The 17,278-nt window shown below is 34.6% G+C and overlaps 1 protein-coding gene across 1 annotated transcript; it reads right to left on the minus strand.

Annotated features, from left to right (window-relative positions):
* Nucleotides 1-745: 745 nt before the first annotated feature.
* Nucleotides 746-8,813, minus strand: LOC101249085 (DNA repair protein RAD16-like). The gene is made up of 16 exons (XM_004240102.5): nt 8,547-8,813; nt 7,984-8,076; nt 6,597-7,717; nt 6,359-6,481; nt 6,197-6,270; nt 5,928-5,988; nt 5,684-5,830; nt 5,515-5,600; nt 5,176-5,245; nt 3,689-3,814; nt 2,950-3,177; nt 2,258-2,362; nt 2,012-2,164; nt 1,679-1,767; nt 1,529-1,609; nt 746-1,042 (listed from the first exon to the last, which is right to left on the minus strand). Exons 1-16 carry the CDS (start codon nt 8,584-8,586, stop codon nt 970-972), a joined length of 2,670 nt encoding a protein of 889 aa, XP_004240150.2. The 5' UTR covers nt 8,587-8,813; the 3' UTR covers nt 746-969.
* Nucleotides 8,814-17,278: the final 8,465 nt, after the last annotated feature.

The following is a 17,278-nucleotide window of genomic DNA, read 5'->3' on the forward strand; positions in this document are numbered from 1 at the left end:
AAATTATGTTATATGGGATAGGTTAAAGTCTTCGAATTATGCAGTTCACTCCACAACACACTCGTCATCCTTGAGCTTGGACCAAGATAAAATATTTTGGACTCGTTTGGTTTGTATATAAGTTATGGTATGGTTATGATAGGATAAGTTACATTGAGATTATTTCTTATTGAGTTTTTTCTTTGTTGTATTCAAGATAATATGGTTTGAATGAATTTTGAAAACAAGCTATTTATTTACAAACATACCATTCATGAATGTAAAATATGAGTTATAGTAAAATGTTTAAAGGGATATCTTTTTCATTTATTTCAAAACAATTTATCCTGAAATTACTATACCATCCCATGAGAGAAATAATTTGTCTCAATACTAATTATTAATTCCGAGATAAATTATTTCAGAATGTGCCAACCAAACAAATGAATGGCACTATAACTTAATCTCAAAACTATTTGATGTTATCCTTCCCCAAAACGATCCAAGAATAAGAGTTTAAGGTAAGTAGGAGAAAGTGGGCATATATGCATTCTATGTTTACTCGACAAAAAAAAGAAAAGAATGTAAGTAATGTAAGATTATGTGAGATTGTTTTGCCTATACGTAAATAGTTCAATGATATAAGCTCCATCCATAATTGGAATAGTATGTGATACATGGAGATGTAAAACAAAAGATCAAAACAAGACAATTGAAATGAAAAATGATACTGAACTACTATGTAATAACTAGTAGTATATGATAGTTATAAGACTAACAATATTATATTTATTTATATATAAAGTAAATGTTGGAACAATATTTGAAAATTCCAACATATGATGATAAAGTTAAGGTTAGTAAAACCAACAGAAGAGGATTGACTTTGCTACTTTGCAAAAACAATACTAGGGATAAGATTCAAGCAAGAAACTAAACAAAGATCAAATGATCTTTCTTGCTGAACCAAGTTACAGAACATAATCTAATTTAGGTTACAAACAAGAACTTCAAATCTGCCTCTGTTAGTTTCCCCAAGGCCTCAGAAGAGCCACCAACCGTCCTGAACAAAACATCAATATTGGACAATCAACACATCATAGAGAGAACAGAGGAGTGTCAGAGTAAAATCGGAAGCCAAGTATAACACGGTATAGGGCAATAATCTGTCCAAACAAAATTTGAAGGGAGAAGCATTTATCATTTCGACTTATATGAACGAGAAAGAGCTCTCTCCATGTTCCAATTTTAAAAAAGAAGATAAAAAAGAGTGTATGGCCCTACTCCAATCCTTAGCTCAACTGTCTTAATGATTTATTTGTCAACTTCTGACAACAATATCCAAGTCTCTGACCATAACGCTCCATTTAAAACTCATCTCAGCCCAATGTTATATCTTATTGAGAGCACAAAATTATCTCGATTCTCTTAATTTATCTTGGAATAATTTCTGAAGAAAACGCATAAAAATTACTCAAAAGTTTCAAGTCATCAAATTAATTTCTTTGACTAACCATGCTACTAGAACAATGAAGTTGGAGAAACTTACCCTTCAAATACTAGCTCCTTTTTCTCTTGCAACTTTAAGATCCTCTCTTCGATTGTATTCTCAATCACAAATCTCACAATCCTAGAAATGAGAAAACGACAATTAGCTCCCTTCATTGGTATAGCTGGTTAAAGATATACAAACACACACCTGATTGGTTTATACTGCCCTATTCGATGGATTCTATCTTGGGCTTGCCGCTCCACAGCAGGATTCCACCAAGGATCCATCAAGAAAACCTAGTAAAGTGCAAGAGGAGAGCAACACGTCAAGGAAAGTAATCCTGGTCATTCAACGAAAACTTGCACGTCCCAAAAAACATTTGTTCTTTAGGTGCACAGCAAAGGAAGTTAAAATATCCCAAACAAAATAAATATTTGGAACCTGAAGAGAAGGAGGAATCCAACAATAGATTCAAACCACAAAGTATTTGACAAGATATGAAGAATATGCATTGACAGAGAAGGGAAAGAAAAACTTTACTTGTGATGCCACTGTAAGATTGAGGGCAACACCTCCAGCTTTCAAGCTCATAAGGAATATCCTGCAATCTGGATCCTCGGTGAATCTTGTAATTGCAGAATCTCTGGCAGTCATAGACATGGATCCATCTAATTGAACACAACTGACGCCCGACTGCCAAATGCACACAAGACATGTTTTTGGTTGTAACTACTGATGGCAACAAGAGGGACATGTGTGGAAGGGAATAAAGAAAACATAGATTACCTTCTGTAGAGAATAGTGTATCAGATCCAAAAATGATGTGAATTGACTGAAGACTATTGCTTTCGCAGAACCATCTATTTCAATCATGAACCTTATTTCTTCTCTCTAGAACCAATAAAACAATCAGCAATGAGAACAAAGCATAGTGGTTATTCTTACCATAACAGAGATACAATAGATATTCACAAAAAAGGCATTAGAAGAGTTCAAGCAATAATGTCAAAGGATATAAATAAGATTGAGACCAGAACAAGAACTTATTAATCCTCAATTAGTTTCCCCTAAAAGTGGGGGCGTTCTTGATGCAACATTTCCAATGGTAAGCAAACTCAATTAGTTTCTACTCAAAGTGGGGGTGGTATTTGATGCAACATTTCCAATGGTAAGCAAAACTTCAATTAGAACATGTATTACCCATTTTGCTCACAACCAAATTTGACAATTATAAATTATCCTAGGTGCATATCAAGCAAATTCACCAAGGTACAACATCCAGAAAGACTGAATGCGTAACATCTTGATCCTATGTCTGCTAAGTTAGATGGTATGGGAGCCTTAGGAAACATATCTAATTCCTGCAAATGATGCAATATTGCAGCCTCTTGCACTCTTAGTGAGAGGAAAATAATAAAATAAAGAAACATATAAAGACGAGATAAGATATATTCATTGATTGGGAAGTAATTGGATACCAAAGCCTCTATTTTTGTGCTTGTCTGGAAATTATCAAGATGAATTCTGTTCAGTATACTTGAGGACCTAAACCCTTTGATAGTAGCTTTAGATTTCTGATCCCCCTTATCATTTGCCGTGAAATCCACTGTAAGTGGTTTAGAACATGAAGGGCATGAAACTTGTCCCACACTTGCAGAAAAATCTATTAGACATGACTTGCAAAAGATATGTGTGCAAGAGGTAACCTGCAACAATCAAATGAGGTGCACATTTTATAAGAGAGTTGGTTCAAACTTCAAACAACAGAACAATGTAAAAGAATTCATAGCATCTTTTCTTAGATTGTCAAAAAATGAGGTACATGAATTTAAATTATGAAGTCCACAAGTTTTATGAAAGTCCTTTTAGGTGTTTAAAGGCATTTCTAAAAGCATTTCTAGTTAAATATTAAGGTCTACCATATGGTGCTGGAGAAGAATTTGTAGAAGTTCAGGCTCTAAAAGAAGGCTTAAGAAGCTATTGTGTAGCTTTTGGAAAGACATTGTACATGTAAAAGCAGAGAAATAAGGCCACATTAAGATTTGAAATATCCATCATATAATACATGCAATATTAATGTAGTACAAGTAGGAACTCCGTCGAATTCAACTTTAAAGAATTATCAAGTTTCCTAGTGACCCTTGCTTCTTTCTTTTTTTTCTTTCTTTACTACTTTTTATTTCTTTTCTCAGGGAAGGGAGAGAGGATGCAACTCACAACGGGATCTTCTACTGGATCATGACATAAACCACATAGTTGTTCAACAGAGCCGGCATCATTTGTGCTTCCTCTTCTAGCCAAAGCAGTACTTGAGTATACCACAAGGTAAGGATGATCAACTGCCTGCGGTCAGATAAAAAAATAAAATAAAGAAAAAATAAAATCCATCAAATATAAGCAATTTTTTCTAAGTTTATCACTTTTGAGATAAAATCATGCACAGATAATAGAAAGTTAAATTGTGTGCTTAAGTACAAGAAATTTAACTGTTATTTCTTTAAGGACCTAAAATTATTAAGGAAGTTCAGATTCAGAAGATGCAAACAGAGAAGGCGAGGTTTGTATACAAGGTCATATACTAGAGAATAACATCCCAAATATGGAAAATCGTAGCCAAGACACGCTAAAAACAGTGAAACTATCAGAGTATCCACTTGCAATCACAAAGGAGACTAGTGAAGTCAAAGTTCGCTCTTTCTCTTGTATGGCAATTTTTTATTCAAGGAATTAAAGATAAGAAATATAAAATAGATACTTTGATATGCAGATTTTCAGGAAAAAAAAACATATTTTTAGATATACATATTCAACGCAATTTCTTAAGGACCATTCAACTAAACTGGATAATTCGGGATTGTATCCCAAAAGGTTAAATTATTAGTAAGGGGATTGTAGGAAAAATTGGAATCCTTGTCTAACATTTTGCCATACTGGACCACACATCAGGTTGGGTTTCTATAATCCAAACCAACACCGTCCACAATGTCAAATGAGGACAAGGAGTTCAGGATGACACTGGGTTTGCCAGTAGCGGTGATGGTGAACTGGCGCTAATAACACCGGTGCAAAGACTCTGTCAATTATTTAACTTCACCTTATGTTAGGGACATGGTTATGCCCATTGTCAACAAGGGTAAGCCAGATCTTACGAAGAAGGTTATGCCTGCTGTCATTGTTCGCAAGCCATGGCATAGAAAAGGCTTTGTTAACATGTACCTTGAAGATAATGCTGTGGTGATTGTGAGTCCAAAGAGTGAAACGGAAGGGTCTGCAATTACTTCCCAATTGGGAAAGTGTGTGCTGATCTTTGAACCTAGGAACGCTAATGTGCTGCCAATGCTACTGTGTAGAAGTATATTATTCCAAGTAATTTGTAATTCATGTTTTGATGGTTTATCTAAGTTTTTGGACTTCTAAGGGTTTTGTCTTGGTAAGAATTATTTGCTCTGAGTTTCGCAGTACTAAAAGGTTTTCACCCATTAACAACATCAAATATTTCATTTCCATGGTCGTTCTTTTACCACAATTTGTGTAGAAATATTGATATATTTCATTATAAGGAAAAACAATACATCAGATCCATTTTTGAAGGTTAACAATGAACCTATAGCAGCAAGACACATTGTCATTCACAACTAAAACCAAATACAAGCAGATACCATTACATTATTCAGAACAGTTCAAATTGAAAGACGATCCAATACCTGTCGCAGGCGTGTGAGCAGATCAAAAATGTGAGCATAGTTATTCATCAAAGTACCAGCTTGAATGTATCTGCAACAAAGTACATCAGAAAGAAACAGTATAGTGATAAGAAGAAGGTGAAATAGCTAGTATTGAGCACTTTCAACGAAAATATTTCCACGAAGAAGCCAAGGAGTGTCAATATATATATACACACACACACACCATGAGCCGCCCCATTAAAACAAATCAAATAAGAACATTACCTGTAGCAGATAGAGAGCAACAAAAAAACAAAGATGACATTCAAACAAGAAAGTGTCTAGTTGCATAAGTAGTGATTACAATAGATGACATACGTATTAAATTGTGCCTGGCTTTCATTGTACAGTGATGTGTAGTAGTCTTCTTCTTTAACATCCAAAGAATCTTTCCGCAAAGTAACCTAACGCAAAAGCAACTAACAGACTGAGTGGAGAGAAAATGATTATCAACTCGAGCACTGGGTTGATGTGAACCAAAACTTACAATCCTTGGAGGAAGTGCAAGATCAGCAGCCCTTCCCTTTTTAGTACGTCTCAGCAATATGCTTTTCAAAATTTTGTGTTTCAACAAAACCATTGCATCTCTACCAGTCCCACGATTCCCTTGATTCTGTATGGGTGAGGCAATATACTAGAGACAAAACATATCAATCGTCACGATGTTAGCAACATTTTTTATTGGAAATAACAGGAAGCACCAAAATAAGTAAATCAATTTGATAACTTACTCTGTTCCACCAGCAGAAGTGCCGAATAGATTTGTGGGGGCAATGTGGGCACTCGGATGAGCTAAAACAAATACAAGCATAAGAGGGAACAAACGAGATTTCAAATTGGTGACAACTAAAACAGATTCAAGTAAGAAAGATTTCAACCGTCATTGAAAATTCATGATTCAAAGACAATTTCTGTGGTAAAAATAAACAAATCTTGAGAAATATGTTAGTCTCTCCAACCAACTTAGATGCAAAGATCAGAAAGAAACTTTTAAGTCTACCTATAGTCCAAAACTCTGCAATCACAATCTTTGCAGAAGTAGTACGAGTAAGGAACGATTTGCAGGAAACGCACCTGTCCAAAAGTGAGGATGTATTAATTTCAGAGAATGAAGATGCCAATTATATTAGCCACAAAAGAACATTAATCCCAAGAAACTTACAAGTGAGTATAGCTCTCCTACACGGTTCTGGAGGGGAGTACCACTTAAGGCCCACTTATAAGAAGATTCTAGCGCAAGAATAGCTCTTGTAGTGTTGGAGCGTCTATCTTTTACATAATGGGCCTATGCCACAAAAGTGCAATCAGTTAAAAAACTGCAGATGAAGAGTGCACATAAAAGTTTCATGTCATGAGAAATTGAGTATTCAATGTGCTTTAGGACAAAGAGAAACTTTTACCTCATCCAAAATGATACGATTCCATTTCACAGAGTGCAAAATTGACTTCCTCGTGGACATATCTTGACCAGCAAAGGCTAAATCATCAACACAACCAGCATCAGTCTCGCTTTTGCGCTTTATTCCCTTGCCACTGCCTCTTTTACCCGTATTAATCTTTGAATCACCTTCAATATGATCCTTTTTCAGCTTTGACGGTTTTCCTCCAGGCTTGCTCTGCTGCTTTGATTGTTTAGCCGTTTTAACAGCATCTGGTCCACAAAAGTACTTCTGGTGAACAGAAAGCTTTTGTTCATAAAAAGACTTTCCACACCACTGACATTTTTCTTTTGGTGGCATCACATTTTTCCGGTACTCAGCCTCCACTGTGGAATATGTAGTGATGACAAAATCATATTCTGCAAATTTGTCAATATTCTTCACCCTGTTAGTGCCATGATAAACTAAAATTTTGTTGCTTCCTTTAGTGGTGAAACGGTCAATCTCACTGACCCACTGAATCACAGCAACAACGGGACATATGACTAGGCTTCCTTTCATTACAGGGAGCTGCTGGGAAGTACAAGGGGCAGGTGAGAGCAAACTGGAACCAGAAATTGCTTGCCCTATTTCGCGTTTAGCAAGCACAAGAGCTATGGCTTGAACAGTTTTCCCCATCCCCATTTCATCAGCAAGAATACCGCCTCTAGCAGTAGATTCTTCTTGCTTCAACGCCCAAGTCAACCACTCTTTCTGGTACCTCAGCAAGGGCATGATCAAATCAGATGGTGGCTGAGCAGTTTCAGTTACCAACTCATCCTGACTATTGAAGTGAGGATCATTTGGATAGTTTTCAGCCATCCAACTATCGTTTTCTTCTTCCCAGATCTCCCACAGCAAAGTGGGTCTCTTCTTTTGATTCTTTACACGAATCTTCTTCCTATCCTCTATCCTCCCTATCAATTGAAGGTAGCCAGCATCTACTTCACCACCCCCTCCTACTTCATTCATTACCCAATCTACATTTTCCTCTTCTTCTCCATGATCTTCTTTTGTTTCAATCTTCTTTTTGCCCCGATTTCTTTTTCTTCTATTGGAATATACCACTTCCTCAGTTAAATTAACCACTTCATCAGCTACATCTGCATATATGATTAAGAAAATTAGTACAATCACATAATTAACCTCTTGCATTCACTATTTAATACACATTCACATTTGTCTGCATGAGGTTTTGCCTAAGGTTATCCAATAGGTATCACGCATCAGTGATAAGAAAGCCCCAGCATGCTATTAAAATTTCACTATAGTTGCAACAGTTAAAAAAAGAAGACCAAATTGAAGGCATATTAGTTATGTCTCGTAAGCAAATTATATTTGCATGAATAATAAAATTTATATGGATTACCTTCATCACTGCTTCCAATGTAATCAGAATCCGAGGACATAGAAAGAAGGTAATCCTCATCAGAGCTGTCCTGATATTGGCGGCGCTGTTTTCCTAATTCACAATTCACATCAAGTAAAACCACATCATTTACCTTTACATACAACACATACTTGATATAGATATGTATAACATATACCATCTTAGAGAAATGCTTTATCACACACAAAAAAAATTAAAATTAAAACTTTTAAACAAATTAGGCCTTTATAAAAAAAAAAGTTCTTTTAGGAAAAATGACGTAGAAGAAAACCGTTAAAGACTCCGACATCGAAAATGGAATGGGCAATTGATAAAAGAAAATGTAAATTCCTCCATACCAAACACAACCTAAAAAAATCTCATTTCACTTTAGCAACCAGTAAAATTCAAGCAAAAAAGCAGCAAATTCGCATTTTACTCGAGAAATCCATAAAATTCAATAAAAAAAACGCAAAATTCACATAAAAAGAACAAAAAGAAAAGTATGATCGCACATGTATGGAGCAGCAGAAAACATAAAAGAAAAGATTTTTCGATGGAACCTTTGGCCGAAGACGAAGAAGGACGAGAACGGAGCTTCATTGATTAGGGTTTTGCAGAGAAAAGGGGGGGGAGAAAACACTCAACAGTAGTAGTAGTGTGAACAGTGTATCTCTTCACCCGAAGAGAGAGAGAGAATGTTGTTGTGTTGAGTAAGACATTTGTGCGGCGGGAAAGGCATATATAGCCACAATTGTTATGCTAAAAAGGACTGACCACTTAAGTATTAGCAATCTATAAACTTGACCAACTTTTAAATCTAAATTTGACTAAATTTTAATTTTTGGATTTAAGCTATTTATTAATTTGATTAACTTTTAAATGTATATTTATGGATTTTAGCAATTTAAATTTGTACAACTTTTAAATCTAAATTTTAGGATTTTAGCAATTAATGAATTTGACTAAATTTTAGGATTTTATCCATTAATAAATTTGACTAACTTCTTTTTTAATAACCAAAAATTCGTTTGTGATCCGCCACCCTTTGAACCAATCACAACCTTCTAAATTTGGTATATAATAGTCCAACCTCTCTACCCTTCTCCACTTAAATATCAAGTTTCACTTTGCGCGGTGTGGGGCTTGAATGTGCGGCCTAAGTTGCAAATCCTCCACCTTTAACAATTTGTAAATTTGACTTACTTTTAAATTTAAATTTCCTGATTTTAGCAATCTATAAATTTGATCAATTTTTTAGTAAAAAATTTTCAGAATTTCACAATTTAAATTTGATCAATTTTTAGATCAAAGATTTTATAATTTTAGATATTATACAATTACAGACGAAAATAGCTCATTGATTCAAATAATAATTTTAGTTATCAATCATTTGTGCATATATAAATTCTAATTCCACAAAAAAATAGAATTATGTAAATTATACATGTATAAAATATATACGAATATAAATGAGTTGTCACTTCTCATTTTATACAATTACAATTGTATATAACCAATTTATAGAGATGCTAATTCCACATAAATTACAGTCATGATCAATTATACATATGCAAAAAATTGATTCTATCAAAAATAAAATCGAATTATACATATAAAATATACCAATGTAAATCACCTTTAAAGAATATGTTTATACAATTATGGACGAATAGTTAATTTATACAAACATCAATCCCATGCAAACTACTATAATAAATGAATTGAATCATCAATAATAATTTGTACGATTCAATTGAAACAAATAAATTTATATATTTACGGATGGAAATAAAGTTATATTTGGTATGAAAGTATAAAGAGATACTAATCCATGAATGAAGGGTTCACTTACCTTTCCAACTGATTGAAATTAATGTTATTATCTTTTCAAAAAATTGAATTTCATTTGGTATAAAATATCACATAATCACGAATTATACAAATACATTGGCCCATAACCATTTAAGATATAACTATAGCATGTAATATGGAAACTATAGCAAGGAACCTAATCAAATTGTTTCCTGCGGCTATATGTGAACTTTTCCTATTTAAATTCGATCAATTTTCAAATCTAAATTTTTGGAGTTTATCAATTTAAATTTGATCAACTTTCAAATTTTAGCAATCTAAATTTGACTAAATAATTCTTTTATATATCTTAATACGTTTAGTTATTAATATTGATATTTATAGTAGTAAATTTTTATATAGTTTTCAAGTCATATATGTTAGTTTAATTATCTCAATTTATGCGGCACTCATAGAATTTCGAAGGTCAATTCGTTTTTTTAATTATTTTAAATCGTTAATAATTGTGATATATCGTATTGTTTATATAATTTTTTCAAATAATACAAGCTACTCATTGTATTCTAATTTACGTGACAACCACATCAACAAAGAGGTGCTTGGTTATGATCGGGCCTATACAATACTAATTCAATTATATAGCATATTAAGAAATGGTAAGACAAATAAATTCAAATAGATAAAATACAAAAAAATCATAAATACCCTTGATTAGAAGCAGATACCTCGATTAAGAAAAGGTGCATTATGACCACTTTTATATAGTACTTCCTTCATCACATTTTATATTTCACATTTTTACTTTGCACTTGCATTAAGAAATGATGTAATTTTACTCTTCTAACCTTGTTAATTTTTTTTGGAACTCAAGTTTTTAATCAATGAATATGAATTAATTTATTTTGATTAATTAATTTAAGCAATGAACACGAATCATTTACTTAGCTTTTCTAAGTTGGTCAAATGGATATTTTCAAGGCTAATAACTCACAAGGATAAAAAAAAAAGGAAGAATATGATATTTATGCATTGAATTTATGAAATGGCAAGTTTTATGGACCAATTATTTATAGAAAGAGATGACATAATATAAAATGGGACGGAGAGAGTAGTAATTATTTTGTGTGACTGCATAAAATTTTAAAAGCATATATTAATTGTGATTAAAATATGATCACATTAATATATTTAGTTATATTTGATGTTTTCTGATCTTGGGCATTAAATATGCCCCACTTAGTACAGATTACCCATCTTTATGGAAGTTTAGAACATTCACTCATCTAACTAGCATATTTTGACTTAAGATTGCGATGATTGCATATTAATATACATGATGTTTGGAAGGACAAGGAGTTGAAGGCGACGAGACGCAACAGGAAAACATGTTGGCACGACGCCCCAGTAACCTTGGCGCAGCAAGGGTGCGACGCGCGAGGACAAGGTTGACTGAGTCCCAATTCTGGGGCACTGGTAGCATGGTGCACCGTCTTGTCAGGCACGATACCCAGTTTTATGCGGAGCTTTGGGAGAAAGATTAATCAAAAATGATTACTAATTGTAATAGACTTCAACTCCATTATCCCTAACTGTCATAAATAGACCCTTAGGACTCTATTTTTTGGGTTCAACTTTTTGATTAGTGTGCAAGAGCAAGAATTCACTTTTGTAATAGGTTTCGATCTTCTAACTCTTCTATTTTTCGAAAATCACATGGAAAATTGTATTATGTGGTTTTCTAATAGTATGAGTGGCTAAACATCCTAGTTCTGGGGCTGTAGTTATGAATCGTTTGTTGAATATCATTGGATTATGAATTGATTTTTGGTTGTCAATACAAATTACTTCTATATTCTTGTTTTACTATTTTATGCTTGACCACTATAAGATAAATATCGTGTCTAATCTTAAATTGGGAGAGCAGGGGTTGGATATACTATAAAATATAGAGAGTTTGATCGACCCTTTAAGTTGAGGTGATTTGTATTCAAGAGTATAGCCCGGACTAATAAATTTTTGCTTGGTTACGAAACAGGATGAAATTCAATACTCGTTAGTTAGTTTATTTATTCCCACTCAATGATGTAGTTAGATAACTAACTGGGGTAGGCGACTAGAGGTGTAAACCCAACTCATACAATTAACCTTGTAAAGTAGTAACATGACAACTGAAATTAGTTCTAAGCCAATAATACGATACATGAGATTCAATGCATGCAGCCTTGGAATTGTCTTTTACTTGCTTGAAAGATCAATCTTAAAGTCGTTCACATTTAGTTGCTTTATTTATTTTATCATTAGTCATAGTTAACAATCAATCATCAACTCTTGAAATAGTTACTTTTATTTTTAGTTGTAGAATGGAGTGCTAAATATAAATTGATCATAAGTCCCATGGGAATGATAACTCGATTCTTAGAGAAACTATATTACTTGTGCGACCACGTACACTTGCGTGAGCAATTAGGAGCAACACATTTTTTGCGCTACTGCCGGGGACTTAAAAATTGATTTACATTCAATCTTTTTAAATCTACAATTAGAATATTTAGGTATTAATTACTTGATCTTATCTTGTTTTTTGCAGGCACTTGTTCTTAGGTCTGACTCAGAAAGGAGATCTTGTCGAACCTTACAACAAATCTGAACGAGTGTTACGCCAGCACAGAGAAATAGCTAACTTGGCACGACTTGGAGGATTACAGTTAGTCTTACGGGAAACATTGATGGGGATAATCAAGGCAAATTGAATAACCCATAAAATATGGACAACCAAAGGACCCCAAATGATGGAGGAAACTTGAATAACCAAGGAGCACCCCTGATTGTCCCTATCATCCAAGCAACGCCTATATCTGATGTGGCAGTCCCACTCAGTGCTAATTTGACATCTAGTACTATAAACCTCCACCGGGGGTAGATTTGAACTAAAACAAATCGTGGTACAAAACCTTGATTCTAATAGGCAATTCACTTTTCCCCATTATGAGGATCCTCAAATCCATCTTAAGACTTTCATAGACATTACCAATAAATACATCCCAATTTGAGTCTCATCAAACTATGTGAGGCTTACTTTGTTCCGATACTCATTGTTAGCAGATGCTAGGAGTTGGTTAGATTTGGAACCACCAAACTCCATTAATACTTGGATGATCTAGTCAAGAAATTAATGAGTCAATTTTTCCCATCCAAGAAAATCGCTAAGATAAGGGGTGAGATAATAAATTTGCTCAAAAGCAAGGGGAAGACATGTTCCAAGCATGTCACAATTCAAACAAATGTTGAATTCTTACCCACACCATATGCGAACCAATAAGATACTTGCTCACGTTTTCTTTGAGAGTTTAGAATATAATGTTCGTGTTCTTCTTAATAGTGAAGCAGGTGGACAAAACCTATCCATAACAAGTGAAGAGTTCTTCGACTTACTGATAAACTTTATGAAGGGAACCAAGGGTATGAGAGGAAAATGTCTAGAACCACAACCCAAAAAGCTACACAGATCGTAGATGTAGACCAAGATACTTCCATAAATGCCAAATTACATGCAATGAAACATAACATGGCCTTACATTTTAAACAAATGACTCTAAAATAGGCACCTGTATACGTGGTACAATAGGCAATAAATTGGTGTGAGGTATCTGGTAGTGGCACCCATGAAATTGAACAATGTGAGGCAAACCTGGATTCCGTAAATTGTGTGGGTAATATAATGTGCAAAGGGTGGAGTTTAACAAAATTATGTCAATGGTTACAAACCTAGTTGGAGGAACCATTCTAAATTCTCATGGGGTGGTAACCAAAACCAAAATGAGGTGCAAGGGGTTAACTAATACCGTTCTCAAAGGGCTGAGCAACAATATTGCAATCCTAACCAAGGGTCAAATCCTAGTGCACCAAAAGAGGGGATGACCAATGAAGAGCTACTACAAAAGATCATGACTGAATTTGGGACCAAATTAAATGCTAGAATAGATAAGTAGGATGAGAACATGAAAAACATCCAGATGTCCCAAATGAGTTTAGAGAAACAAGTTGCGCAAATGGCTAATTCTTTGAACTTGCGTCCCCAAGGTGGGATGCCCGGTTATATTGAGCCAAACTGAAAGAAATTGCATACAATGAGTACTAGAAGTGGGTACAATTAGAGGAATTAGCTCTAAAGAGGAGAGATATTGAGGTAAACAACAAAAAAAAGAAAGGGGAAGAGGTAGTAAAAAGCTTCATTGTTAAGGTACATGTTCCTCAAAATAAATTACCACCTCCATCCCCATAAAGGTTGAAAAAGCAGAATGAAGATGAATGCTACAGTAAGTTTCTTTCTCTCCTTAAACAGGTTCATATTAATCTACCTTTAGCTGATATTTTGCAAGGTATCCGAAGTATGCTAAATATGTGAAGGTCATTGTGGCTAGAATGAGGAGGATCACGGAGTATGAAACTGTAGCACTTACAAAGTAGTGAAGATCAAGGATCCAAAATAGACTGCCCAAAATTTTAAAATATAGGGGTTAATTTTATTGTGCAAATTCAATTGTGCAAAGTGTTCATGCCCGGGGGTTGTGTGATTTGGGGGAAAGTATAAATTTGATGCCCTTATCTTTGTATCTAAAGCTTAGGTTGGGAAGTCCTAAACAAACCACTAATATTATCCAACTCGCTGATAGATACATTGCTAGGCTATAGGGGGTGGTAGAAGATGTGTTAGTTCAAGTATGGTCATTGATTTTTCCGATAAATTTTATAGTCTTAGACTCTGAACCTGATCCTAAAGTTCCATTCTTTTAGGGACGTCCTTTCTTGGCCACGAGGTAGGGCATTGATTGATGTAGCAGCTGGATAATTGACCATAGTGGCACATGATAAGGTAGAGGTATTTGATGTTTACAACGCTCTAAAATTGCCTTCTATTTATTAAGAGTTGTTTGTTATTACACTGGTTGATCACATTGTAGAGTCATACTTAATTGTGCCCGAAGACCCCTTAGAAAGAGTGTTAGTAGGTCATAACAGAGATGAAGAAACTGAGGCCCAAGAAATAGAAACATGTCTAAATTTGGCACTTGTGGAGCCTCACAAGCGGAGAGTGGAACTATTAGAGCGTGAGTTAGGGCCACTACTCAAACCCTTTATTAAGGAAGCCCCAAAGCTTGAACTGAAAGCACTCGGCTCACCTCAAGTATGCATTTTTGGGTACTAATGAAACTTTGCATGTTATATTTTCTGCAGATTTGTTTGAAATACAGGTTGAAGTGGCATTGAGGATCCTTAAGTGGAGAAAGAAGGTGATTGGATGACAGATGGCTGAAATTCATGGGATTAGTTTGGCGTTATGTATGCACAAAATGTACATGGAAGAATATCACAAACCAAGTTCACAATATCAACGTCGACTAAATATTTTAATGAAAGAAGTTGTGAGAAAAAAAGTTGATAAAGTGGCTAGATGCCGAAATTGTGTACCCAATCTCTGATAGTAAGTGGGTGAGTCTGGTGCAACGTGTCCCTAAAAAGGGAGGTATAACAATGGTAAGGAACGAAAATAATTAGTTTATTTCGACAAGAACAATGACCAGGTGGAAAATCTTTATGGGTTACCAAAAACTAAATAATGCTACTAGGAAGGATCACTACCATTCCCCTTCATTGATCATATTCTTGACCGACTAGCAAGGCAGAAGTTCTATTGTTTCTAAGATGGATGTTATGGTTACAACCAGATCTTGATTGCACCCAAGGATCAGTAAAAGACCACTTTCACTTAACATTATGACACATATGCTTTTAAACGCATGTATCAGACTTTACAATGCGCCGACGACTTTTCAAAAATGTATGATGGCTATTTTTCATGATATGGTGGAAGACTTTGTAGACGTTTTCATGGATGATTTCTTAGTCTTTGGAAAGTCTTTTGAGGCATGTCTCCGGAATCTTGATAAATGTACTTGCTAGATGTGAAGACACTAATTTAGTTCTAAATTGGGAAAAATGTAATATTTTTAAGAGAAAAGATAGTGTTGGGATACAATGTGTCTAAATATGGTTTTGAGGTTGATAAGGCGAAGGTAGAAGTTACTGAGAAATTTCCTCCTCTCATTTTTATAAAAGGCGTGCGTAGTTTTCTTGGTCAAGCAAGTTTTTACCGGCGACAATCTTTTGGATAAGAAGGTGAAGTTTGACTTTGATGCAATGTGTTGAAGAGGAATTTAATTGAGGCTACTATTCTAATTTCTCCTAATTGAGATTACCATTTGAACTCGTGTATGATGCAAGCGATGTAACAGTGAGTGTAGTATTGGGACAAAGAAAGAATAAAGTGTTCCACTTGATCTATCATGCAAGCAAGACCCTTGACTTTACACAAGCTAATTACACAATTATTGAGAAAGAGATGCTAGCTTCAGTGTTTGCCTTTGACAAGTTCAGATCATATTTGGTAGGTACTAAAGTGATTGTTTTTACTGAACATGCAGCTATAGGTACCTATTCAACAAGAAATATACAAAACCAAGGCTGATTCATTGGATATTGCTTCTTGAAGAATTTGACCTTGAGATCAAAGGTAAGAAAGGTACTAAATATTAGATAGCATATCACTTGTCTAGGTTTGAGGTTGTTTCCCATGTGAATGAAGGTGAGAAATCTGGGAAGAGTTTCCGGATGAACAATTGATGGTGTTAGATATCTGTCAAGTGCCATGGTACAAAGACATTGTAAATTTGGTAGTGAGTAGATAGTATCCTCTGGGTTCAACCACCGAAAAAAAGAAAAAAACTCAATCATGATGCCAAGTTTTATATCTTGAATGAACCACTCTTGTTCAAGCAAGGTGCAGATCAGGCAGTGAGAAGGTGCATTCCGGAATCCGAATGTAATACTCCAAAAATGAGATAAGGTGTCTAGAGACTAACATGTTTTTATTAAATTTCTAATGTCCTATATATGCTTAAAATATAGTATATAGGCAGTAGCTAAAATATTAGAGGTATTTAAAGTCGAACATTAAGGGACGACTAAGACGTTCGATGACTAAGTCTTCTAGATGCCTAATATGTGGTTCTATGTGTTTATGGGTTTCATGATGTTATAAGGTCCTAAAATGTCTAATTATATGGTTTAGAGGAATCGTACAAAGTTTGAAGTGATTTGGAAGTCGAACATCAAGGGACAACGAAGACGTTCGATGACTAGTCGCTTATGTACCTCATGTGTCTTTGATGACTAAATCTATATTAAATAAGACTAATAAGTCTTAAAATGTTTTTAAATGATTTTTAATGTTGCTATATGAAGTTTCGTGAAGTTTGGAGGTCAACGCCCAAGAATGTCCAAGGCGTTAGAAAGATAGCCCCTAAGACGTTCATCGTATGTCATGTTGGGGCCAAGGCTGTTTGGACGTCTTATAGGTGTTTGTTTTGGATGAAATTTATGTGTAAGAGATATAACATGTTAAGGTTTATAATCACGTTTT

Source organism: Solanum lycopersicum, chromosome 5 (genome assembly GCF_036512215.1).
Source record: "Solanum lycopersicum chromosome 5, SLM_r2.1".
NCBI lineage: Eukaryota > Viridiplantae > Streptophyta > Magnoliopsida > Solanales > Solanaceae > Solanum > Solanum lycopersicum.

What these genes read in the sequence shown, in the direction of transcription:
- LOC101249085 (XM_004240102.5), bottom strand. Translation starts at nt 8,586, where the DNA reads ATGAAGCTCCGTTCTCGTCCTTCTTCGTCTTCGGCCAAAG. An exon ending in TGCAGAGTTTTGGACTATAG is followed by an intron (nt 5,989 to 6,196) that starts GTAGACTTAAAA and finishes TATTTGTTTTAG; the next exon opens with CTCATCCGAGTGCCCACATT. An exon ending in TGCTCACACGCCTGCGACAG is followed by an intron (nt 3,815 to 5,175) that starts GTATTGGATCGT and finishes ATCTGACCGCAG; the next exon opens with GCAGTTGATCATCCTTACCT.